Source organism: Salvia hispanica, chromosome 6, assembly GCF_029641045.1.
Source record: "Salvia hispanica isolate PSC_SH4W2 chromosome 6, Shi_PSC_v1, whole genome shotgun sequence".
NCBI classification, from domain to species: Eukaryota; Viridiplantae; Streptophyta; class Magnoliopsida; order Lamiales; family Lamiaceae; genus Salvia; species Salvia hispanica.
Genome location: NC_142697.1, coordinates 27,777,587 through 27,800,978, shown reverse-complemented (window position 1 = coordinate 27,800,978; position 23,392 = coordinate 27,777,587). Strand labels below are relative to the sequence as shown.

At 35.9% G+C, this 23,392-nt stretch overlaps 5 protein-coding genes and 1 non-coding gene across 7 annotated transcripts; 4 read left to right on the top strand and 2 right to left on the bottom strand.

Annotated features, from left to right (window-relative positions):
* Nucleotides 1-1,848: 1,848 nt before the first annotated feature.
* LOC125208759 (small nucleolar RNA Z279/snoR105/snoR108) lies at nt 1,849-1,952 on the top strand. Its single transcript, XR_007174236.1, has one exon. It is a non-coding gene; the product is annotated as a small nucleolar RNA Z279/snoR105/snoR108 (small nucleolar RNA).
* A 3,224-nt stretch (nt 1,953-5,176) lies between these two features.
* On the top strand, nt 5,177-7,256 carry PAP2 (phytochrome-associated protein 2). The gene is made up of 5 exons (XM_048104077.2): nt 5,177-5,776; nt 6,236-6,468; nt 6,546-6,684; nt 6,839-6,900; nt 7,008-7,256. The coding sequence occupies exons 1-5, from the start codon at nt 5,352-5,354 to the stop codon at nt 7,043-7,045; spliced, it is 897 nt and encodes a 298-aa protein (XP_047960034.1). The 5' UTR covers nt 5,177-5,351; the 3' UTR covers nt 7,046-7,256.
* A 242-nt stretch (nt 7,257-7,498) lies between these two features.
* On the bottom strand, nt 7,499-10,391 carry LOC125205244 (uncharacterized). The gene is made up of 4 exons (XM_048104076.2): nt 10,006-10,391; nt 8,796-9,240; nt 8,541-8,656; nt 7,499-7,990 (listed from the first exon to the last, which is right to left on the bottom strand). The coding sequence occupies exons 1-4, from the start codon at nt 10,346-10,348 to the stop codon at nt 7,569-7,571; spliced, it is 1,326 nt and encodes a 441-aa protein (XP_047960033.1). The 5' UTR covers nt 10,349-10,391; the 3' UTR covers nt 7,499-7,568.
* Nucleotides 10,392-11,735: 1,344 nt separating this feature from the next.
* On the top strand, nt 11,736-14,117 carry LOC125207837 (protein JINGUBANG-like). The gene is made up of 2 exons (XM_048107335.2): nt 11,736-12,397; nt 13,275-14,117. Exons 1-2 carry the CDS (start codon nt 11,825-11,827, stop codon nt 14,001-14,003), a joined length of 1,302 nt encoding a protein of 433 aa, XP_047963292.2. The 5' UTR covers nt 11,736-11,824; the 3' UTR covers nt 14,004-14,117.
* A 5,685-nt stretch (nt 14,118-19,802) lies between these two features.
* Nucleotides 19,803-21,282, top strand: LOC125205614 (aquaporin TIP2-1). Its single transcript, XM_048104658.2, has 3 exons — nt 19,803-20,007; nt 20,304-20,554; nt 20,727-21,282. The coding sequence occupies exons 1-3, from the start codon at nt 19,881-19,883 to the stop codon at nt 21,093-21,095; spliced, it is 747 nt and encodes a 248-aa protein (XP_047960615.1). The 5' UTR covers nt 19,803-19,880; the 3' UTR covers nt 21,096-21,282.
* Nucleotides 21,283-21,484: 202 nt separating this feature from the next.
* Nucleotides 21,485-23,245, bottom strand: PNSB3 (NDH-dependent cyclic electron flow 1). 2 transcript variants are annotated; one of them, XM_089060937.1, is made up of 7 exons: nt 23,154-23,245; nt 22,867-23,113; nt 22,690-22,800; nt 22,549-22,605; nt 22,379-22,441; nt 21,841-21,903; nt 21,485-21,701 (listed from the first exon to the last, which is right to left on the bottom strand). In XM_089060937.1, the coding sequence occupies exons 1-7, from the start codon at nt 23,228-23,230 to the stop codon at nt 21,618-21,620; spliced, it is 702 nt and encodes a 233-aa protein (XP_088917063.1). In that variant the 5' UTR covers nt 23,231-23,245; the 3' UTR covers nt 21,485-21,617. The 2 variants fall into 2 exon arrangements, with proteins under 2 accessions (XP_088917063.1, XP_047960616.2); XM_048104659.2 differs by having other exon boundaries at nt 22,867-23,202.
* Between the last annotated feature and the right edge of the window lie 147 nt (nt 23,246-23,392).

Here is a 23,392-nt window from a genome sequence, read left to right as displayed (position 1 = left end):
TAAGATATTTTGTTTTTATAAGATTAACTTTATTTTTATCTTTTTTAATGACAATGGTAACATGTACTCATATGCTATTTGAGATGCGACTAGATTTATTTCATGTACATAGCATGCAATTTGAACCTTAAATCTTTTCTTTTTCGAGAGAATTACATGTAGTGTGTGTACGTACACATAGATATAAAATATTTCATCACTACATTTTAATGGTTGGTTGAAGTGTTTTGAGTAGTAACTACTCAAAAACACAGGTACATACACAACAATGCACCCATGCGAGATTAAACTCAAGACTTCCAACTAAGTAACGTTGCGAAGCCTCGTCTCTACCACTTAAGCTATACTACTTTTTTTCTTGACGAGTACAAAAATGTTTAAAGGAAAAAATGGACGAGTAAAATTGTTCATAACATAATCGTTTCATCAGGTCATCCCATGGAATTGTATTTAAATATTTTATCCATATTCTTACTTAATCATGAACTATGCATACGGTAAAATTAAATATTATACTCATGATTTTTAAATTTATTTCGGATATGCAAAATCCTCCAATAACTTACTACTAAATCATCATTACAGTTTACAAGATAGAAACTAAACCAAAACTTATCACCGCATAACAAAATAAAAACTATATACACCCACTCACAATTTCATTGTATTTTTTAATTAAAAAATTGTACTTAAAATATTAATTATCACAACTAGACAATTAATTACACGAGGAGATCTCTTACAATCGTACCACAAAGATTAGGCTGTCTAAAACGTTGCAATAAAGCTTCATATAGTCAAACACTTTAATTATAGCAGTTGACCGTAGTCAACTCCAACAACACCGACGCCGTATTGTCTGCCGACGTGTCAGCATCTCATCTCAACCGTCGGATCAAACTCGGTTGATCTGGAACCGTCGGATTCCATCCCCACGCTTGATTTCTTTTGGGATTTACCCAATAATGACAGTAGATACAGGCATGGTAAAAAATGTGAAAAGGAAACTACACGCTGTGAAAAAAGGTGTAAATTAGCTGTCGTGATTAAGGTTAAAAGAGACAGAAAAAGTACAAACTGTCTAAATCTTTTGTCTGATCTATAATTATTAATTTCATGCTTTTTTTGTTGTATATATGTATATACTTCAGTGTTTGGTCGTGTGATGGAAGGGTAAATCCAAATTTACCTTGTCAAGGGAAATGATTCATATCAATAGTGAAAAGTCAGGGAAGCACCTTCTAGTTATGGAGAAGAGTTGGAAAAAAACAAATAGTCCTTAAACAAGGAATAAAATGAAGAATGCTATTCATTCCAATTTGATTGAGGTTTTGGGCAATTTGAGAATTAATACTATCCATTAATATTAATTCATCACCCCTAATAATTTGGGTATTATTATCCATTTATATTTATTCCATTGTTTTTTCACTCTCTTTTACTCCCTCCGTTCCATAGTAATAGAGTCATTTTGCCATTTTGGTGCGTTCCATAGTAATAGAATCATTTCCTTTTTTAGTAAAAGTCAACACATTTTTTCACACTTACTTTACTCTCTCTTATTTTTTTCTCCCTTCATCTCTCTACCTTTTTTATTTTCCACTTTATTCTCCATTTACTTAACTCACCTAACACAATTTTTCTTAATCTCCGTGCCGAAAAGAAACGTATACATTACTATGGAACGGATGGAGTACTTTTTTTTATATTTTTCTAGCAGTAGTAGTAAGTATTAAAATTTGTGTTATTTTTACAGTTTTTAATTGTAAGTGACAAATGAAGTACTCTTTCGTTTCGCATAAAATGTCCACATTCTTGAGTGGTAGGGGATTTCAGGCAAGTTTTGAGGGGATTTGATGAGTGGTAAATCCTCGCAATTAAATATGCGAGAAGGGTGTCTGCTCCGCCTGTTTTACGACAATTAGGCGCTCTCACTTCAACAATCTGACCCCTTAAAAAAAAAGAAAAAATAATTGAATATTTTAATAAAGAAAGAGGAGATAAATTTATTCTAATTATATAAAATAGATATATTGAGTAAATAAATTAAAAATGAATGGGGAATATTTGAGTGAGATTATACTGATTTTTATGAGTGGATAAGTTAAATGTAAGATCAAGGATATTAATTGCTGGATAGAGAAATAAATGTAAAGAAGGATTTGTGTTAGATTTTGGTATGGTGGGGACATAAATTGGGTGACACATTATTCTGCTGGTGTTTAATATAGTAATATATGTATAAATATAAATAAAATATGGAAGTGGGGCAGTAAGTGTGGTGTTGATTGTTCTATACTGGTTTGAGCTTTTGTGTCAGCCTTTTGCATTTGCAAAATTATTTTTAGGGTTTCGTTTCCTATAGTCTATGTCTTCTTCAATACTGTCTCCCCCTATTTATGCATTTATTTTTTTATTTTTCATATTCATATCTACATCATACATGTGACAACCCCAATATATTTATTTGTTAAAAAAAATTAACAAGAAGATACTTTTATAAATAGTTTTCTTATCGCGTCGGCGGTGAAATATATATTCACACTATATGAAAGTAATTCTACTTATATGTCTCCATAGTGCATTATCAAATATATTAAATGTCTAGGTCAATAAATTAACATTAACCTTATGAAATAGAATGGTCCAAGAATAAATAACAAATAGAAACATCATATCCAAATATCAAGTGTATACGAATGAGATGCATAATTAGTTTGGCGGATCTGACTGAATTGGGGATCAACCGAATTCATTGTTGGCACATTAGGATCGGAAAATATATTAAATTCAATATTTGAAGTTGTCGTTGATTCCACAATGCGATAATTTCGCCTTATCTTATTATTTTTGTTATTCATCTGTCATGCATTATCAGTAACGATCACCGCACTGCCTTTACCTTGCCTTTACCTTTTAGTGCATGCGTATATCTTATTTATTGTGTCCTACTCCTAAGTCCTATCCCATGAGATTTGTTTCCTAAGTTTGCTTATTGAGAAAGGTGTGTATGAAGCAATTAACACTTTTAGCTTAATTGTCAAAAATATTATATTTAAATTAACACGAAATGAAATATTTATTAACATTCGCGCATATTTGGGTCAGGCACCTACTAATGAAATACACACAAGTAGATAGAGTGAACACTTTAAAACCAATTACTAATTACATGAAAATGCATAGATATGGGTCTTTTCTTTCCCCACCACCCCAAAATATGAAGGTAGAAATTTTCAAGTATTAAAAAAAAATAAAAAATAAAAAATATAATACTACATGTGATCTGGACAGATGAATTTCGAGTGCTGAAACAAGGAAGAGAATGTTTGTCTTTTGGCAGCTCAAATTTCATGAAAATCTTTCAATAACATATTTACCAAAGATTCTGCTCAGATATGAGAAATTCGAATAGTATAATTTTATTGTTTCACCAAATTCATATATAGATAAATTTGTTTTTACCGATTAATCACTATCTAGGCATTTCCCCTCTGCTAATTTCTCTATCGTTTAAGCCGTGCGGTTTGGCATTTTTCCGCTAACCTGCGCGGCTCTGTCCCCGGCGCAGGTTTAGCTTTTAATTAGTGTTATTATTTTAAATGAGGAAATATAATGATGGGAAAGAAAAAAGGACTGTGGTGCGGGTGGGGTTTGTCGGGTGAGTTTAGTATTTCTCTGGCTTGGAAAACGTTGCAAACACACATCATCCTGTCTCCTCTTTTTGGTCCTACTTTGCCAACACCTACCATTTAATTCTCATTTTTTAATGATGATGAATTAATTCACAATATACTTATTATTTAGAGATTTTTTTTAATAATTTTTTCGATCTATAAATTCACAATATTTGTCAATCTTAGAATGGAACAAAGTAAATGAGGTTGTTACTGACATTGGATAACATAGGTGGAGCGGCATAGCCATCACTAGCAATAAGGTGACAGACGAAGAATGAAAATGAACTCAATCCCTTAATAATTGAAGTGGAAATAAATAGACAACAATTTAAAAAATTGAATCTAATAGAATAGTACTGTACCAGTCAATGAAAAATAGTCTCATTTTTGCCTATTTTTAGACGTCTACAAAAAATAATCACATTTCTAAAAATAAAAGTTTTTTTCCTCATAATTTATCAATTTTTTTTTCTCTTCTCTCATGCTTTACACACTTTTTCTACTTCACTTTCTTACTTTATCACTTTTTATTTTTCTCTTTTACTTTATTTGTTTCACGTTAAAACCAGTGCAGTCCACACATAGAACTAGTAGTAATTTTATCATGAACTTAGTGCGATTAATACCGTTGCCTAAATTGTCAAAAAGCAAATGATGTGTTAGTTTGATTTTTAATTTGAGAATTGTACCCATAGCATGACTTAAATGTCTATTTTGTGTTCCTACTTTTTTTTGGGAAAGAAAGCTATGGCGTATTATTAGCATGACTTAAATGTCTATTTTGTGTTCCTACTTTTTTTTGGGAAAGAAAGCTATGGCGTATTATTAGGGGATATTATTAGGGGGTGTTCGGTTGGCAAGATTAAATCTCATGATTAAATATGTATTATATTTGGTTTATAAGATTGACCTCCACAATTTAATCATAGATGGATAGTCTCATGAAAATTAGTCATAGCCTTCCCCCTCCAACTAAAATAATCTCACGACTTAATCCTAGATGAATAGTCTCATTATAATTAGTCATGACAACCGAACGTAAGTATTACTTAATAAATCAAAATTCCGATAAGATTACTTTTAAGAGAAAAACCGAATCTACCACAAATTATTTACCACTAGTAGTACTAGAAAGTAGACGATGAATACAAATTTAGGAGACAAAAGCAGATAACAAAGAATTTCATTTTGTAGAATAAGAATATAGAGGAGTTATTACTGTTTAAGAAAAGCAAAACAAATTATTTTGTTCCAAAAATACACATAATAACATGCACGCGCTATTACAATAAATTAAAATCATATATTTTCGCTAAGAAAAAATTAATAATTATAATCAGTATCATTATTGATAAAAAAATTAAACAAACTTTAGATAATTTTTCATGCAATTTGGCTGTTGAAGATTTTAAAAGCCATAATTAAATCCCTCCCAAAAAAGAAAAAATAAAACGAAAAAAGGCTACAGAAAGGCCAAAGAAGCTTCTTTTCTGCTACAACAAAAACCAGACCTCTCTTTTTTCAGGCACCCAAAACCTCTCCTTTCCAAACAATTCTCTCTCTCTCTCTCTCTACACAGCTCCATCTCTCTCTAGCTACTCTCTGAAACACTTGTTCGCCATAATTCCACTTTAATTTCGTCCCTCACTGAAAAAATTGAGAAATTTTTTGATGTCTATACCTAAAGAGCATGACTACATAGGGTTATCGGAGCCGCTGCCGTCGGAGAAAAGCTCCGATAAAATTACGGCGGCGGCGGCCTCGAATGTGGGGAGAAATGGTGTTTTCAGCCTAAAAGAGACCGAGCTCCGGCTGGGATTGCCGGGGTCGGAAGCGCCGGAGAGGAAGGGCGGAATCGGAATCGGAATTGGAATTGGAATTGGAATTGGGGGTTCCCTGTGCGTGAAAAGCGGCGCGAAGAGGGGATTCTCCGATGCTATAAATGGCGCTGGGAAATGGGGATTGTCGATTAATGGCGGATCTGAGGTTGATTTGGGGGAAAAAGGTGGTTTGAATGGGAGCTCTGTGAAGCAGGAGATTCCGCCTGTTGAGGAGAGGAAGAATGAAGCTGCTGCTAACACTGCCCCTGCTTCAAAGTGAGTTCATCTTCTTCCTCATGCATGTCTCCAATTTTGGAATTTATTTATTTATTTTTATTTTTTTAGTTGAAAATGTGTGGATGTTGATTTAGCTCTGTTTTGGGACCATGATAAGGTTTGGTTTTGTTCTCTTGTGGCTGATGAGTTCTTCCACTACTCTTTAAATTATTTATTTTTATCGAATTTAATGTCTCAAAATTGGAATTTTGGAATTTCTGCTTTGGAATCTTTGTATATCAGTGGATGGATGCCCTTGAGCATTATTTGATGGATGATTCCTTCTTTTTGTGTCGTTATGCACTCACTCACATGCTTTTGAAGGTGGGTTTTTGGCCTTTGATTGGATTTTAGATCTACATATATATTAATTTGTGTTAGGAATATATATCTATATCTATGATTCTTGGGAGTTCAACAATTGGAGACTTAATAGGATGTTATTTTGATGTGTAATAGGGCACAAGTAGTAGGATGGCCACCAATTCGATCATTCCGGAAGAACTCCCTAGCCACGAATACACCGAAGAAGGAAGATGTTGGTGGGAAGTCGGGGACGGGGACGGGCTGCCTGTACGTTAAGGTCAGCATGGATGGTGCTCCGTACTTGAGGAAGATCGATCTCAAGACTTACTGCAGCTACACGGAGATTTCGTCTGCTCTAGAGAAGATGTTCAGCTGTTTCACCATAGGTACGGTGCAGTCAATGCTTGTCCTCATGGTTTCTCGTTTGGTCTATACGATTTGATTCTTAAATACGTTTTTGCAGGACAATGCGGGCAGGGGCTAGCAGCGAAAGAGCATATCAGCGAGAGCCACTTGATGGATCTGCTCCACGGCTCTGAATACGTGCTGACTTATGAAGATAAGGACGGGGATTGGATGCTCGTTGGAGATGTTCCGTGGGAGTGAGTCCTCTTCCCCAAATTAATTGCCTTGTTTAGATGTGCCTTTGCACATTTTAAGTTCGTTGCCAAACAATAGAATGTCTTTAATCTTGCATCTGTTACGAATATTATACGGGGGTATTCGCTAAAGCTAGACGTTTATGTTCGATTGCAGGATGTTCACGGATTCGTGCAGGAGGCTGAGGATCATGAAAGGCTCGGATGCCATCGGGTTAGGTACGGCTGATAACACTCAAAAGCATAACATATTTGACAGAGCATAATATTACCATCTCACAGAATTGAAATATGCAATATATTGATTTTGTGACTCATTTGTGCAGCTCCAAGAACCATGCAGAAGTGCAAGAGTCAAAATTAGGGCAGAGAAGCAATGAGGAAAAACTGAAAATATCGGATTTTCTAAGGGTTTTCTCTCTTCCCTTTCTTTCTGCTTTAACCTTATTAGTAGATTTGTAATGGAAGTGCTGCAGACTATAATATTTTGCCACTAATGTGTCTTTTTTCCAAAATTGTATGTATAAATTAAGTTCTCTTAAATCCCAAGTGTTGGTCTTACTGATTTTATCTTATTAGTTGCTTAACCAAGATATATTTCAATATAAGCACTATTTGCAATTCCAATTTGATTCTACACAACTAAATCTAGACGACTCTGATCGAATAGTAGCCTTGACTACAAGAGGTTCAGGAGTGATAGAAAGACAAGCGAACGAAGAGAGGCAAGCTAAAACTACGATCTTTCAACACTCGAGTGTGTGACAAACGGACGCCTAAAACACCAAATGATTTTGGAACTACTAATAAAAAAGGCTGGGAAAATGGGGATTGATATTAACAAGTTTCAAAGTTACAAGTGCAGAAAACATACCATGTCTGAGAGATTATGTTTCAGGTTTAGATACCTGAAGGTATACCATTTGTGTGTATCCATTAAATACAGAAGGATCGAGCTGTGACAAGCCAAGCTTCCGGAACAAACTGTATCTACCGTCTTCTACAATAGGGGTGGTGGTGCGTGCTGGATCGTATCTTGTCTGATGCGTAAGTGAAGGGCCAGCCACTGGGGGTAGTTCCCAGTAAACGTCCAGAACCGACTCCACAAATCTGCTATTTTTAAAATGCTCGCCGTATGTAATTGCCTTGTTGCTGTGGTTGAAATCATCGCGCATCTGCCCTTTCACGCCCCACCATGCCTCTCCTGCCCCACATAGCTCGTCTATGTCAGCTGCTTTCTCCCAGAATTTTCTCCTCCGGAATCTTATTCTAGCTTCATCACTATCTTTGAAGCAGCTATGCCCACCGCCTGCAATAGGACGGAAACAATTCTAACTACTATAAATCCATCTATACAAGTCATATGAACAGAAGAGGCAAACAGCATGAACAGAAAAAAGAGAAGAAAAAAGAACCACCACATTTGCTTTTTGCTGCTGTGGCACAAATAACAATTGGCTCTATTTACTGAATATAGACTCTCGAGAGTTTGCCCAGCTTGTCAAGAGTCTCACTTTCACCAAATCCACAATTTACTATTACAGATTCACAGTTTATCTCTATCTAACTTTTCGCATGATCCTCTCCAACCACAACTAGATTAAAACAGACATTTAATTGTTACCCTAGCTCTGTCTGGGAGTGTTTCGCATACTCTCCAACAACTAGATTCAAAGACCTCCTCCCATCAGAATAGGTAACCATCAAGTAACTGAACCGATTCCCTAAAACTTTATTTTGATACGAAGGACAATAACAAATAAGGAAAAAAAGGAAGAGCTAAAACTATGTTCAAGTAAATAGATATGCATCCTAGGAGGATGTCAAGGCCATAAAGCTGTAAAAGAAAGAAAACATACCTCTTATATAAAATTGATCACATATTTGTCTGAGTGAGTAATGATCTCCAGTTCCAGTATCATAATTGTCTTCAAAAATTAGATGCTTGAAACTAGCTTTCAGCGCTTGTTTTAATCTGCTCATCAATGAGTTGCATAAAAACATGGGAGTTATCAGAATTTATATGGCTATTCTTTTGATAGGTATAACACAATTCCAACATCACTATATGGGGCTATTCATAATAATCGTGCCATTAAGGAACTACATCTTACCTCTTCAGTTCATTTTGGTGGTCATCGAAGAAGACAAGAACCCGACTGCGGTCTTTGATCCCATATTTTCTCATCACTTTTCCCCAATCCATGCTTCCAAAATCTACAAAGTCTTTCCCAGCAAAATATGTGCAATTTCCATCAACATAAGCAGGTCCCTTCTTAAGGTACTTCTCAGGATGGCGAGGTGAAATTGACACAATAGGCTTATCTGGCATTGCTTGCCTCAAAACCCAAGTTGAATGCCCTTTAAAGGCGCCACTTTCAATCATTAAGTCTGGCTTCAACCATCTCGTGATAAACCAAAGTCCAAAACTGTGGTCGAAACCCATTCCATACATGTTGTTCTTAATGGGCCGGGTTTCATATATTGGTATGAACTCTTCAAGTCCAATCAGCAAATCCTTGGATGTCCATTCTACATCTTTTCCATGTTTCGATCTGCCTTTTGACAAAGAGAATTATTATATGAGTACAAATTCCTCCACAACTTATTATCTCTAATATCACAAAATTAGATATCAGCAACACATGATCATAGCTCAAGAAACATGAGAATACTTTGAATAGTTCTACAATACAATTTTCTGAATGGCAATCCCACCTAACTATGGACTGAACATAAATAAAAAACAATTAACTAATCCATCGCTAGGACAGCTTTTGTAACTAATTAAACTATATTAATGAGACAAATATGGTAACTAATACTCCGACCATCAAACTAAATTCAAGTAAAACATGAAGAAATCAGAGGTGATGCAAACCTCACCCCACCCCACAAAACTAAAATGGCACAACTTCTAGCAACTTTTCAGAATATTCCATTCACCAATTGCACACAGCATAAATTTTCAAATAACAAGTATATAAAAACCGTTGCTTTCACAACAAACAAAGAATATTGCGGTTATCTGATTCTCAGATTTCAGTCCTCCAAAAACTACTATATACTTACACATGATTTCATCAATAAGACTGGGTGATTATCCATCCAATCCACACAAATACAAGCCCTCATATACTAATGCAAATCTACTCCAGATACTAACATAAATATAATTCACCAAATGTGAGACGCACAAAGATAATGACGTGCATTTGCCACAATCAAAAACTACGAAAACACAGAATTAAGATTCAGAAATAGGTCGGTGAACATTCGGTTTCCAAACCCCCAATCCTTAGAAGTAAAGAGATAGCAACTTACACCAAGGAACGCCTAGAGATCCGAAATCCGACTCCCGCGCATCAAATCCGAAAAAACTGAGCCGCGAGATGTGATCGGAGGTGGAGGCCGAGATGCAGACCAAATCGCGCGAGCCGATGATGACGGAGACGATAATCACGATTAGCAGGGCGATGATGAGAACGGGCCAGAGATATCCGGTTCGGGTGAGGAAATTGGCGATCCGCATCGCGATTGAAATGTGCTTGCGGTTCTTCGACTCGTCGCCGGCGCCATCGTCGAAGAACGACGCGGCGCCGTCCGTCGCGTGAGGCGACCGCCGTATGGAGAGGGCTCTCTCGAGCAGCTTGTTCCCGGTGGTCATTTCACGCTCACTGCGTGCTCTGTGTGTGCGCCTCCGTGCCTTTACCGCTGCACTCAGATTTTATTGATGGTGATTGATTTATTGGTATATGTCATTTCTGCCCCAAAACTTTTAGATACTTCGATACTGATCCCTTCTTTAATTGTAAATGACTTGTATGCCCTTATAAATAAGGTTAAATATCATAATCAATTGTAGTGGTACTACTACTATCGTAGGATAATAGATTGAAAATTATAATCAAATTACAAATATAACATTGTTTAATATAATATCATAATTATTTGTTGTTTCGAAAATTACCATTTATTTTTTTATAGTACTAGTAACTAACTAATAATGCATAGGAGTAATAAAGTATTGTAGGTGATTTTTTTAGTGTAAACTTTTGCAATTTAATATATGTAACGTAAATTCAAATTCAATGACACAACTTCTATTACTCCATAACGAGGATAAAATGTGTCATGGTTGGTAATATATTTATTTCCCTTGAATTAATAAGTTGGAATTTCGAATTAACACGGCTACACAACAAACGAAGAAAATTAAGAAATACTGATGATGTCATGCTTACTTTGGTATTCTACTTATACAGGAAAGAGAGAGAGTAGATATTGGTTCAAGTCATGAATTTTTTTATACGAGTTCGATCGATATATTTATGACTTCAACGAGCGGCATTCCATGCATTTATGGGGAGTATACAAGTTTTAAATTATAAGAAATTCAAAGGTTAATTGAAATAAAATAAAGTTTGGTCAAACTTGTGATTAACTTTAAAAATTCGAGAAATAATGAAATTTAGAATTGTTCTCAATTAATCTACTGTGAAATAAAACGTTAATCTACTGTGAAATAAAACGTTCGCCAGTGTTGTAATATATTTTTGAAGTTCTTTTCTTAATGAATAGACGTCGACATCGGCAACATCGCATAATTCACCGCTGATAACATTCGTACGTGAATTCTCGGCTTCCATATCACATGCAATTTCACAAGGAAAATTATTGAACAAACCAAAGTTCATAATATTTCCAACTAAGTTTTAAAAGTTGCGGGACAGACTAGAAAACGTTCAAACTTCATGATTTTTTACAACAATCTGCCCCGAATTCAAACTATTGTAGCCGTGATGATGAACACACCTCATACGAACACACGTCGTGAACAAACCCACCTTATTCGTACTAGCTAGGGCGCACGGTGTGCGGCGGCACCGGTTGTGGGTGCCCAAACTCATCATAAAAAACAAACTAGTAACGAATAGTGTTATATGTCTATAGTCTATGTCGGTATATCATTAATTCCGGTGTTCCTATTCAATTTAATTCCCATAAATTATACACAATTGATCTTACCTATTAGTCTCCAAAAATGTAAATGTCTCGAACAATTATCCAACCACCTTTTCCCCCCACCCTTCTTAACTCCCCCCTAAACCCTCACCCCTCTCTCCCCCCAAAAATCTAATACATGGAAACCCCTTCCTCCCTCGACGATGGCCCGCCCAATCCCTCCTTCGACCTCCGCGGCCGAACCCTAAAATTCCCGCGCAGCGCCTCCTCCAAAGAGGCGCCGCGCTCAGACCTCCCCGCCGTCTCCCTCCCTCCCCGCCTCAGCTTCGCCACCGCCGCCTCCCTCCCCCTCCACCGCTCCCAGCCCTCCACCCCCCGCCTCTCCTCCTCCAAGCTCGACCCCGACGCCGCCGCCGCCTCCACCTGCCGCTGCGTCTCCTCCGTTTTGAAAAAGGACGGCCAGATCCTCTGCATCGCCGCCGCCAACGGCCTCGTCTACACTGGTTCGCAGTCCAACGCCGTCGGCGTGTGGAAGATGCCGGAGTTCACCGAGTGCGGCCAGCTCAAGACGAGAGCGTGCGTGGTCGTCGCGCTGCAGGTCTCGAACGATAGGGTCTACGCCGCCTACGCGGACTGCAAAATTAGGGTTTGGAGACGCACGTGGGAAGGGGCCGTCAAGCACGTGCGGATCGCGACCGTCCCCGCGGCCGGGAGTTTTCTACGAGGATATATCGCCGGCCACGATAAGACGGTAATTACTACTTATTTTATTTATGTGTAAAGTAAATAATTAAGTCGTGTGGTCAGACCACTCACTCTAGGCCAACACATGCACACAAATTGTGGTTTACTTCTTGAATTGGCTTTTAATTATTTCTGGTGAAGTAGCTATAACCAATACTGAATGAATCTGACAAAAATATTTAAAGATGGACTGTTTTTTTTCTTGGAATTAAATTCTTTGTAAAATGTTTAGCCTTTTATTGTTCAGGTCGTCAGGAACACCATTAATACATATACATATATATATCGATAGCATTCAATTAATGAAGCATATATATTTGAAGACATGTGAAAATGACACACACATATACAAATTAAAGAATTATGCAAAAGAAAATAAATATTCTAGTTGTCGTTAGATCATTACTTCTTGTCCCATTTTATGTAGAATTCAAATAATCAGTATAATATTAATAAACAAAATATACTGTTATAAACACGTTGCTTTGAATAAAATTATGCATTTGGTGGGAGTTTATTGAATAAAATGTTTTCCAAAACCCTGTCGTTTAATTTCTTGATTATATCGTTTTATTGCTTGGCATTTATGAAAAAAAAATCACTGTAATTAAATAGTTAGTTGGCTTCGTAGATATTGTATTAATTGTTTTTGTATATCTTTGTCTTCAATATTAAATTATTGTCAAATTCAATTTTTACAACTTGCACAGAAGCATGCACTAATTACCTCTTAAATTGAAGGCATATATACATTTTTTTTTTGGTGAGAAATGCCGTATTCAATTATGCTATATGGATTATCAGCTTTATTCATATAGTAATAAATTTTCTTCAATTGCTCAATTGTGTAGCTCTAATTATTAAATTAATTTTGCTATCGACAGTCGAAACATCTAGCGCCAATTTCGTCGCTAGCAATCAACACCGCCGACGACATTTTGTACTCGGCGTCGCTAGACAAAACCGTCAAAGTGTGGCGAATCACCGACTTCAAGTGCATCGAGACGATCCTGGCCCACCCCGAGCCGGTCAACGCCATCGCCCTCGCGGACGACGGCGTCCTGTACACGGCCTCCGACGACGCCACCGTGAGGGTGTGGCGGCGCAACTTCTGCAGTGGGGCCCGCCCCCACTCCCTCACGGTGACGCTCCCAACCAAGCACTCCCCCGTCAAGGCCCTGGCCCTCACGGCCGACGGGGGCGTGCTCTACGCCGGGTGCACGGACGGCTACGTGCACTACTGGCTTAAAGGGTGGTTCTCCGGCCAGCTCCAGTACGGCGGCGCGCTCCCGGGCCACACGCACGCCGTCCTGTGCCTGGCCGGCGCGGGCGCCTATGTGGTCACCGGGTCCGCGGACTCGACGAGCCGGGTTTGGGTCCGGGAGGCCGACGGGTTCCACTCGTGCATCGCGGTGCTGAAGGGGCACCGCGGGCCCGTCAGGTGCGTCACCGCCTTCCCTGATCGTCTGGCGTCAGACGATGCAGGGGAGGAGGGATGCACTGTGTGCACGGGGAGCCTTGACGGCGTGCTTAAGGTGTGGCGGGTTAGGAATGCCGCCACACAAACTCATGATTCGGCGCCAAATGCTCGTGATTATTTTGAATTGACTTGAGCTTGACTTTTGTCCGACTTTGTACTGAGCTTTATTTAATTTGAAATTAATTAGGGTATATTTGTATTATTTTTTTTTCGTATTTAGTGTGTATAAATTATAGTACCATTAGCATGCCCGGTTGTGCTTCTTGTTTTCCCTATATTCATAAATGCATTACAAATTACAAGCTGAAATGAAACACAAATTTTACACTAATAAATCGAATATCCCAACTCAACTGGACATATTAAAGCGTCACATTTTCTTTGTAAGATACTTTTATTAAATGAGATTGAGAGAGTGTATAATAATTGCCCACCTTTGAAAATGTATTTATTTGAGGTACAATTATGAATTTTTCAAATAATCATTGTTATTCTTTTTCAAGGGTTTTGGTGGTTAATTCGGTACCAACAAGTATAAATATGTCCCAAAAAATTGTGGTCCAAAATTTAATTTAATCATAGTATAAGATATTTCAACACTCAGAATTCATTTAATCCGAATGTATATGTGATCACATCACATTCCTTGTAAGTGGATATTTGAACTTGTGTTTAGTTTAGTTGGATTCTTAAACTTTATAGTTAGGTTAGCTTATTGATTACTGTTCCAATAATTTTTTGGATTACTATGTTGTAGTTGGATAAAACTGGGCCTAAGAATGCCCATTATAAATCAGATGAACAAATGGGCTTGTCTAAAGCCCAATCATGAGCTGAACATTTATTGGCGAACACCCCTACTCTCTTGTTCTTACCATTCAAATTCAATTATAACATAGAGTGCTTGAATAAACAGAACTACCAAGCATTTTGGGGATCGGTTAAAGGATCGTCGCTCAGTTACGAAGCATCTACTAAGCAAACTTACCGAGCAAACTCTAGTGCTCGGAAAAACAACGACCATTTTCAAACGATGAACTGAAGACAGTTTATTGAGCATGTCAGTACTCAAAATTTTCCACTCTTGTGATTCTATTGTTTAAGCTCAATATGTGCTCGTTAATATTGACAAGTCTATGCATGTGCTAGGTGTTTTGTAATTAGCGAGCAACTTTGGTTTTTGCTAATTACAAGGAAACCAACCTTGAAACAACATTTTTATCTAATAATCAGTAGTTGAAGAGAAAATAAATAAATAAATACAACTCTTGGTATTGTTATCAATTTGGAAGTAGAAAATGTGAAACCGTACATACATAGTAAATTAATTATGTGGTTGAAACTTTGTAGTATTAAAATAAAACCGACCTAAGTTGGACCCAATGAAAATCATTGTCACAATTTATTTTTTTACACCGACCATTTTGACATCGTGCATAGTTAGGGCCGTCCAACAATCATTATTCTTCTTTTTTCTTTCGAAAAGAATCGTTTTCTTTGATAATTATGCTTTTTATTTGCCTCCTATCATTTGATCGCATCCAAAGTAGATGTCTATTTTATTTTTTTCCTCAATGGTTGGGATTGGAAAGCGATATATCGTCTTTATATATTCATGACATTCCATGGATTACTAATTTCTTAAAAGAAAAAAAAAGGAACATTTATTTCACCCTTTATAGTGGAGTAGAATAGTGTTTACAAAATTAGTATATTGCGAGTGGAAAAAGTTTCCGCATGCAAATGTTACAAGTGATGAAGTTGTAGTCATCATAGCATAAATTATAAATAAATTAATATACTGAGATAATATATATAGCGTGACAGCTAGTAATTATAAATTAAATGAAAAAGATAAAACTGAAATTGACTATATTTTAAAATGATTGCAGTATAAGATTTGAATTCGATTTATATATTATATTGTTTTCATCCCAAATTATAGTCATTTTACCTTCAATCCATTTACCTTCTAATTTTGGAGTTGTTAGTTTTTAAGAAGGTATATTTTTCTTAAATTTGTTCTTCATCGTTTAGTTTTATATTTTTATTTTTGTTCGTCTATTAAAATTAGTCTTATATTAAAAATAAAAAATTATTTCCAATATACTATTATTCACTTTTTATCTTTTTTTAATATTTTATCACTTTCATATTAAAATTTCATCGAAAATAATTTTTTATGGACTAATGGAGTTTTACTTTCTAAAAATAGATAAATAAACAATATTCTTAACGCTACGTCGTCTTCAAATCATGCTAAAATAGGTCTATGTACATAATCATTTTAGAAAACTGTAAATTGAATTGATTCGAATCTTGAAAGATTTTGCACCAATAATTGAAATTAAAAGAGTTAACACGCAAAACTACACAAAGAAGGTGCTAGTACATATATTTACACACACAATATGAAAATCCACTCCCACCTATTGAATCCCACCACTTTTTCCACACAATTCTAAGGTAGTATAAAGGAATACGTCCATTTAAAATTTACTCATAAAATAGAGTACTGTAAAAAGGAAATAACTCATATTTAAAATCACCCCAATCAAAATTTCACCTATAAAATAGAGTACAGTAAATAGGAATTAATTCATAAGTATTTAAAATCACCCCAGTCAGTCAATCAGATTGAGATTTGATATATTCTATAAAATTAAATGGGCAGTACTTAAGAATTAAATTCATATTTTAAATTACCCCAATCAGTCGATCAGATTGAGATTAGATTTATTTTATAAAATTAAATGGGCAGTAGCGAAGGTGGTTCTGAGAAATATAAGAATCATCGATCTCACAATTTGTATTATTATTTTTAACTTGATCAAATTTTGGTTAAAAAGACCATAAAATTTGTCAACCCTTTAAATTTAGAGGCCATATATTTCTAAATAGAGATAATTTGGTTGTTAAATCCCCACTTTTCGATATTGCTATAAATTAGATACTACTACTATTTTCGAACGTTTTAATAATGTCCTAGTCTTTCATTTGCAATAAATTTGTGATTATTATCATTATTTTGCTTCTAAATCTCAAATAAATTAATTTTCAACTGTAAGGCTTGATGAACATTTAAATCTCAACTCCAAATTAAGAAAAGAGATGAATTTAAGACAATTCAAAATATTGTGATATTAATAATTAAAATGCTTTTAAAGTTGAATCCATTTTGTAACGAAGTAAAATATAAGGATTAGTTAGCAACTAGCACTTCGATATATGCAAAGAATACATTTTTTTTACCTGTATATGAGTATATGACATTGACAACCCATTGTGTCATCATTAATTATAAGTATTAATTAGTTCTTGAGCACAATCATTGCTAATTAAATAAGATCGTTATTTCTTAAGTATGCCAATTGAAAAGTCTCTTTTTGAGGAAATCGAACGATTAAAATTATCAGAAAAAAGCCAAAAATACTTATAAATTTGAACGCATACCTTATCTCCAGATAATAGAAGCATTTCTTTATTCGAACCAAACACCTTAATCAAATCAAGATTCCTCTTATCTAACCATGTCTTTACCTGATCTATAGTTTAATTACATTATTAAAATAATTTAAATCCCGTAATCCACTTATATATATTAATATCATAGTCCTCCGTAATCCTATCCACAAAAATTTCAATTCTAATAAAAAAGTGGAAAAGGAAACCTAGCAAAAAGGTAAGGTATTGATTAGTTGGTCGGCGCACTATGTGGCCCAATGGAGGTCTTGGCCCCATCCCCTCTTCACGGAGTAGTAATTAAATAAACATAAAAATATAAAAATGAAGATGGAACTAATGCGTTGCAGCATAGTTACTAGCGCAGAGTTGGAGTGATTTTGAGGTAAAAAATAGTCGAATTTCATCACAGACGGATTTCGGTACATATATGGAGATAGACAATGATAGCTTGTAAGACGATTCTATTCTAATTAATATATTCGGAGTTTGAATCGTTATAAAGATTGATGACGAACTAGTATTAGTCCTCCTTAGGACGGGAGAGTACTACAAAAGAAAAGCTATAAATAAAAGAGAAACTACAAATAAACACAAGATGAGTAAACGAGTTGCACTCAGTGTGATGTTATCTATAAAAGAAAGAATAGTATCACAATTCACACAAGCTCTAAGTCGATGGAAAAGTACTAAACAATATTCACAAAATACACGCCAATACACCATCCGTGTTGTTGGTTGGATCGTCTTGTTGATTCCTTCTTTTAGTATTTGTATACCATTGGTGGAGATTGGTTTCATATTGGTGTTCAACTTCTACGACTGCAAGGTTGGTTATGACTGTTTTTCACGATCTATTTAATTGTTATCATTATTGATTTTCTATATTTGTTGTGTACATTTCCCATGTTATATCAAATCTTGAACTTGTCATTTGATAATTGGAGTATTTTGTACTAGTTCATTGAAAAAAAAGTGAATCACAACAAGCAACGAAAATTCATAATGTATAGAAGTGAATAATACAAGCTCTAAACTACACCTATAGGCAATCAAAGTCTCAAAGACTTTAAATGCAAATGAACAATACCATTTAAATGCATCCTAATTATTTATCTTTATATAATTTCTAGACTATTGCACATTAAAGTAAATTTATAACTAAAAAAAAGGGGCTCGTCCGTAGGGACCACAGCAATTTCATTCTGCATTTTAATTGGTTGTTCACATGGACATATTATTGAGGTCGAACATTTTCCAGACACTTCCACCGCATCACGTTCTTGACAGCTAAGCCTCTATTCCCTTTTTTGATTGGATCTATTTGGAATTACATTCACCATCTCACATCCTTATCTATTTTTGTATATATCTATTTCAAAACTAGTGTATGTTTATATTATACTAATATTTTGAGCCTTTTTTTAAGTATTTGATGTGGTGTGAGTGAAATAATTATTCAATTTTAATACTTTTCTTTCCTATATAACATGACTCATTAATAATTTGGATGTAAAAAATGACAAATCATGTGGTAAAAATATTATATACTACTCCCTCTGTCCCCGATTAGGAGTCACACTTTAACCGGGCATGAGTTTTAAAAAATGTAAAGAAAAGTTGGTTAAAAAAGTTAGTGGAATGTGAGACTCATTTTTTTATATTGGTTTTATAATAAAATGTGAGTGAATTGAGTCAGTGGAATGTGTGACCTGCTTACTATTTATTGTAAAAATGAAGTGTGACTTTTAATTGGGGACGAACCGAAATGGAAAAATGTGACTTTTAATCGGGGATGGAGGGAGTACTATTGAGCATTTATGTGAGTTCATGTCTATAAATGAAAATATATTCCAAAACGACTATTTTTGGATGGGGTGATAAAATAATTGCGTGGATTACCAAATTAAAAATTATCTAAGGTTATATGATTTTTTTTTTGGGATTATTTTCTATGAAAATCTAGATGTGAAATATATGGTGGAGAATGTACATATGTGTATGTGGTCCTTAAACGAAGTGATGGAGACAATCAGACAATTCATATTTGACTTTTTTATAATAATTAGAAATTGTAACTATTACTATCGATCCTAATTCAATTCAATATTTAGCTGTTAAATTTGGTGATGGTCCATTAAACTAAATTGGATTACACAATGCAAAACAATTTGATCAAGTTATAGTCACTATCAAAACCGTGACGAAATTAAATGAAAACCATATAACACAGTTTACTTATGAACATTTTATTATTTCACAGCAATAGAGAAAACTATATTAAATAATAATGGTCACGTAGTGGATAGAATTGTCCATGTAGGATGCAGGCCCAGGGCAAATACTAACTTATTATGAAACGAAACTAATTAAAAATAAATAAATATACATCTCAAATTCACACCCCCAAATTATTTAAATCAAACAATACGTGGACTTCGTAGTATATAAATGTGACATAGAAAGTGCCCCTTGTACCTCAAAAACATTCCAACATCTCCTCTCTTCACTCTCTCACACCTCTCCTCCTCACAAGTGAATAAAGAAAATGCCAGGAATCGCTTTCGGCCGATTCGATGACTCATTCAGTGTCGCCTCGATCAAGGCATACGTCGCCGAGTTCATCTCCACCTTGCTCTTCGTCTTTGCTGGCGTTGGCTCGGCCATCGCTTACAGTAAGTACCATTACACCTACATACTCTCTCTACTGCAGCGAGGCTTAAGCCCCCTACCAAATAATCATTCTTATAATTTTATCATCAAAATATTTGATATTTTTTTGTAAATCATTGCACAATTCCTATATATAAAAAAATTGCGGTCCACCCCTTGTAAACAAAATAAATTATACATTAGCCCCTATAAAATAAATAAAGCAAATTGATTAAGGCCTAAATCATGCATGCATTCATGCAAAATTACTATTCCAATTTGCTGATTTAATTTGTCTCCCGTCACGTTGTTTAAACAGACAAGGTGACGGCAGACGCGGCCCTAGACCCGGCTGGGCTGGTGGCCGTGGCGGTCGCCCACGGATTCGCTCTCTTTGTAGCCGTTTCGATTGGAGCCAACATCTCCGGCGGCCACGTCAACCCCGCCGTCACCTTCGGGTTGGCCGTCGGCGGCCAGATCACCATCCTCACCGGAATATTCTACTGGATTGCTCAGCTCTTGGGCGCCATTGTCGCTTCTTTCTTGCTCTCCGTCGTCACCGGCGGTTTGGTAAGTCTAATTAAGTACTAATTCAATTATTAAGCATAGTAACATCTTATGAATAATTGTGAAATTACTCTTTTGCCTTGACATTGTGACATACTGTTGGACCACTAAAATGTTACATAATGGGCTACTAGGACGGGCCAACAATTTATAAGCCGAATTTAAAATGATGCAGGCGATCCCGACTCACGGGTTGGCTGCTGGAGTTGGAGCAGTCCAGGGAGTCGTGATGGAGATAATCATCACATTCGCGTTGGTGTACACTGTGTTCGCCACCGCAGTTGATCCCAAGAAGGGATCACTGGGCACGATTGCGCCAATTGCAATTGGTTTCATTGTGGGAGCCAACATTTTGGCTGCTGGGCCTTTCTCTGGTGGATCCATGAACCCGGCCCGGTCCTTCGGCCCAGCTGTGGCCAGCGGTGACTACGATGGGATCTGGGTGTACTGGGTTGGGCCACTCATCGGCGGTGGCCTGGCCGGGGCGATCTACAGCAACGTGTTCATGCACCACGAGCATGCACCACTTTCGACTGATTTCTAAGTGTGTAAAATTTGTTGGATGATTAATGATTTCCGGTTTGTTTGAGGACTAAAATGCAAAATCCCTTTGTTATAAAGGGAAGTGGGAATCATTTTCCTTTTCCTCTTTTAAATTGTTGAATTGGTTTGAATGTTGAAGATCCGTTTTTATTGATGAAATTGAAATGCTGAATTGGTTTGTGGAATGATTCCTTTGGAGTTGGTTTGATGGTCCCGTTTATGTGATGAATGCTTTTGGTAGTACTTTTTATATGTTTTTTCTCTATCAATCATGAATATTTTAATTATTGAATTAGTACTCATTGAATCAAAAAATTTGAATTATATATCACTCTTGATAATACTAAAGAACTTTTCCAAACTAAAAAAATACTCCAAGTAAACCATAAATGTCTCAATAATGTTATGACTTTTTATTTCACCATACTTTTTTCCTTTTACATCTATGAAAAAACTACAGATTTTAGCAACCCAAAATGAAAATAAAAATTATTATAAAATGAAAAAAAAGTAAAAAAGATTTTCATATTTGCAAAACATCTTCAGGAAGCTCTTTTACATAATTCCAGCTGTGAGCTTTCCATTCCGGAAGTTGTTGGATCACAACCTGCAATGAATTATGAATTATCCATCACAATTATGTTATAGTATTAGTATTTATTACACTAATCAGTTTAATTTTTTTACTTGGTCTTTTACATCTAAGTAGAATAATATGCAAATTGAGAAAGGGTAAAATGACAAACCAGCCCTCTTGAATCTGGTTCACCAACAATCGCCTGACAGGCAAGTCTCCAATTTTTGGGCTTCTGAAATTACCCATAAATTTAATAAAATTAATACACATAAAAAGCACACTTCCTATAAATTACTTTTGTATAAAAATATTCAGGATATCCACAACAGTGTTTCTTGAGCACGTGTTACAAGTCGTTCGTGCAAGAGCACACAACGCTCTATTGCTCAATAAGAACGTGCCACACAAATTATTTTTATTTTTCAGTGTTTTACTTCTTAGTCATGTGAAGTACTAAAAATACGTTATAGTGTAAGTGTTCAACTTCTTAATGCTCGGCATATCCAGGGACGGATCCAATGAATAGCTAGGTGGCTCCTCAAAATTTTCTACTAACATATAAATTTCTATATTTTTTTGTTAATTTACATCATTTACTCACTAAATGCCCCTTCAAAATTCTTCAAAATTTTCTCTATATATATTTTTGCCTCTCTTGAGATTATTTTTTGGCTCCGTCCCTGGGAATATCAACGAAAATGGATTACCTTTTTAAGCTTTTCCTTCTCTTTTTCTGTTCGAGGGTTCAATAATTCCCTTCCTTCAACAACCTACTAACATTAAAATACCAAAAATAATGAGGCAAAATGTAAGCTAATTAATCTACAATTAGATAGTACCGTTGAAAAATTAGATACATATGTGAAATAGATGTCACCTCAACCATACATGTAGCACAAGTTCCACCTCCCCCACAGTTTAGCAGAGGCCTAGACTGCAATCGGGGGATATCATATTTCAGTCTCGTATTTTATTCATCACAAATATAAAAAATTAAATAAAATGGTTTATTTCTTACATATGGTCCATACAATTCAAGATTGTTATCAAGCATTATCTCTCTCAATTTCTGCCCTCCACAGGCCTTCCGGTAATGCACATCCGGCGTTCCATCCGGCAGCAAAACCGACTGCGAATATTAAAAATTTGAACAATTGTTTTTTTAAAAAATTGAAATCAAAAGAGAAATACTGACGTGGACGAATGCGAAGTTGACAACTGGAGGCTCCTCGTGTTCGGGCGGGGATGGCTGCACGGAGTCGGATTGGTCGGCATCGGTGGCAGTTTGGAGAGCTCTGAGTTTCTTGATTGTGGAGAAGTTGAGGTGATTGGGCGGCTTGGATGATGGCAATTTTGTGGTGAAATGGTGGGAGTTTGGGAAGAGTGAGGTGGTTGAGTTTTGAGGGTTGAGTCGAAGTAATATCATGTTAAGTGAGTTATGCCTCGAATAAGCTTTGACGATGTCGAAAAAGGTTGGAAGGCAGGGGAGTTTGGGAGGAGAAGATGATGCATGTTTGTTTGTAGGATAAGTTGGTCAATGTATGGTGCTGCTTGTTCATCTTATCAGTTTTCAGATATGGTGTGTGCTAATTTCTTCAAAGGTTAATAACAAAACAAAATTATGTCATATTGGTAAAGGAAAGGTAAAATTACTTCGGCTCGTAGGCGCGGATTTGGTCAAGAGTCGTAGCAAAAGCGAGTCTTTACAGAATTGTCGTTAT

Excerpts from the sequence above, each read along its gene's own strand:
- PAP2 (XM_048104077.2), top strand. The coding sequence starts at position 5,352 with ATGTCTATACCTAAAGAGCATGACTACATAGGGTTATCGGAGCCGCTG. Across the intron at positions 6,685-6,838 it reads GTTGGAGATGTTCCGTGGGA|GATGTTCACGGATTCGTGCA; the intron begins GTGAGTCCTCTT and ends GTTCGATTGCAG. Across the intron at positions 6,901-7,007 it reads CTCGGATGCCATCGGGTTAG|CTCCAAGAACCATGCAGAAG; the intron begins GTACGGCTGATA and ends TCATTTGTGCAG.
- LOC125205244 (XM_048104076.2), bottom strand. The coding sequence starts at position 10,348 with ATGACCACCGGGAACAAGCTGCTCGAGAGAGCCCTCTCCATACGGCGG. Across the intron at positions 9,241-10,005 it reads ATCTCTAGGCGTTCCTTGGT|GCAGATCGAAACATGGAAAA; the intron begins GTAAGTTGCTAT and ends CTTTGTCAAAAG. Across the intron at positions 7,991-8,540 it reads TGATCAATTTTATATAAGAG|GCGGTGGGCATAGCTGCTTC; the intron begins GTATGTTTTCTT and ends GTCCTATTGCAG.
- LOC125207837 (XM_048107335.2), top strand. The coding sequence starts at position 11,825 with ATGGAAACCCCTTCCTCCCTCGACGATGGCCCGCCCAATCCCTCCTTC. Across the intron at positions 12,398-13,274 it reads TCGCCGGCCACGATAAGACG|TCGAAACATCTAGCGCCAAT; the intron begins GTAATTACTACT and ends TGCTATCGACAG.
- LOC125205614 (XM_048104658.2), top strand. The coding sequence starts at position 19,881 with ATGCCAGGAATCGCTTTCGGCCGATTCGATGACTCATTCAGTGTCGCC. Across the intron at positions 20,008-20,303 it reads TGGCTCGGCCATCGCTTACA|ACAAGGTGACGGCAGACGCG; the intron begins GTAAGTACCATT and ends TTGTTTAAACAG. Across the intron at positions 20,555-20,726 it reads CCGTCGTCACCGGCGGTTTG|GCGATCCCGACTCACGGGTT; the intron begins GTAAGTCTAATT and ends AAAATGATGCAG.
- PNSB3 (XM_089060937.1), bottom strand. The coding sequence starts at position 23,230 with ATGAACAAGCAGCACCATACATTGACCAACTTATCCTACAAACAAACA. Across the intron at positions 22,606-22,689 it reads TTGAATTGTATGGACCATAT|TCTAGGCCTCTGCTAAACTG; the intron begins GTAAGAAATAAA and ends CCCCGATTGCAG. Across the intron at positions 22,442-22,548 it reads GTGCTACATGTATGGTTGAG|GTTGTTGAAGGAAGGGAATT; the intron begins GTGACATCTATT and ends TAATGTTAGTAG.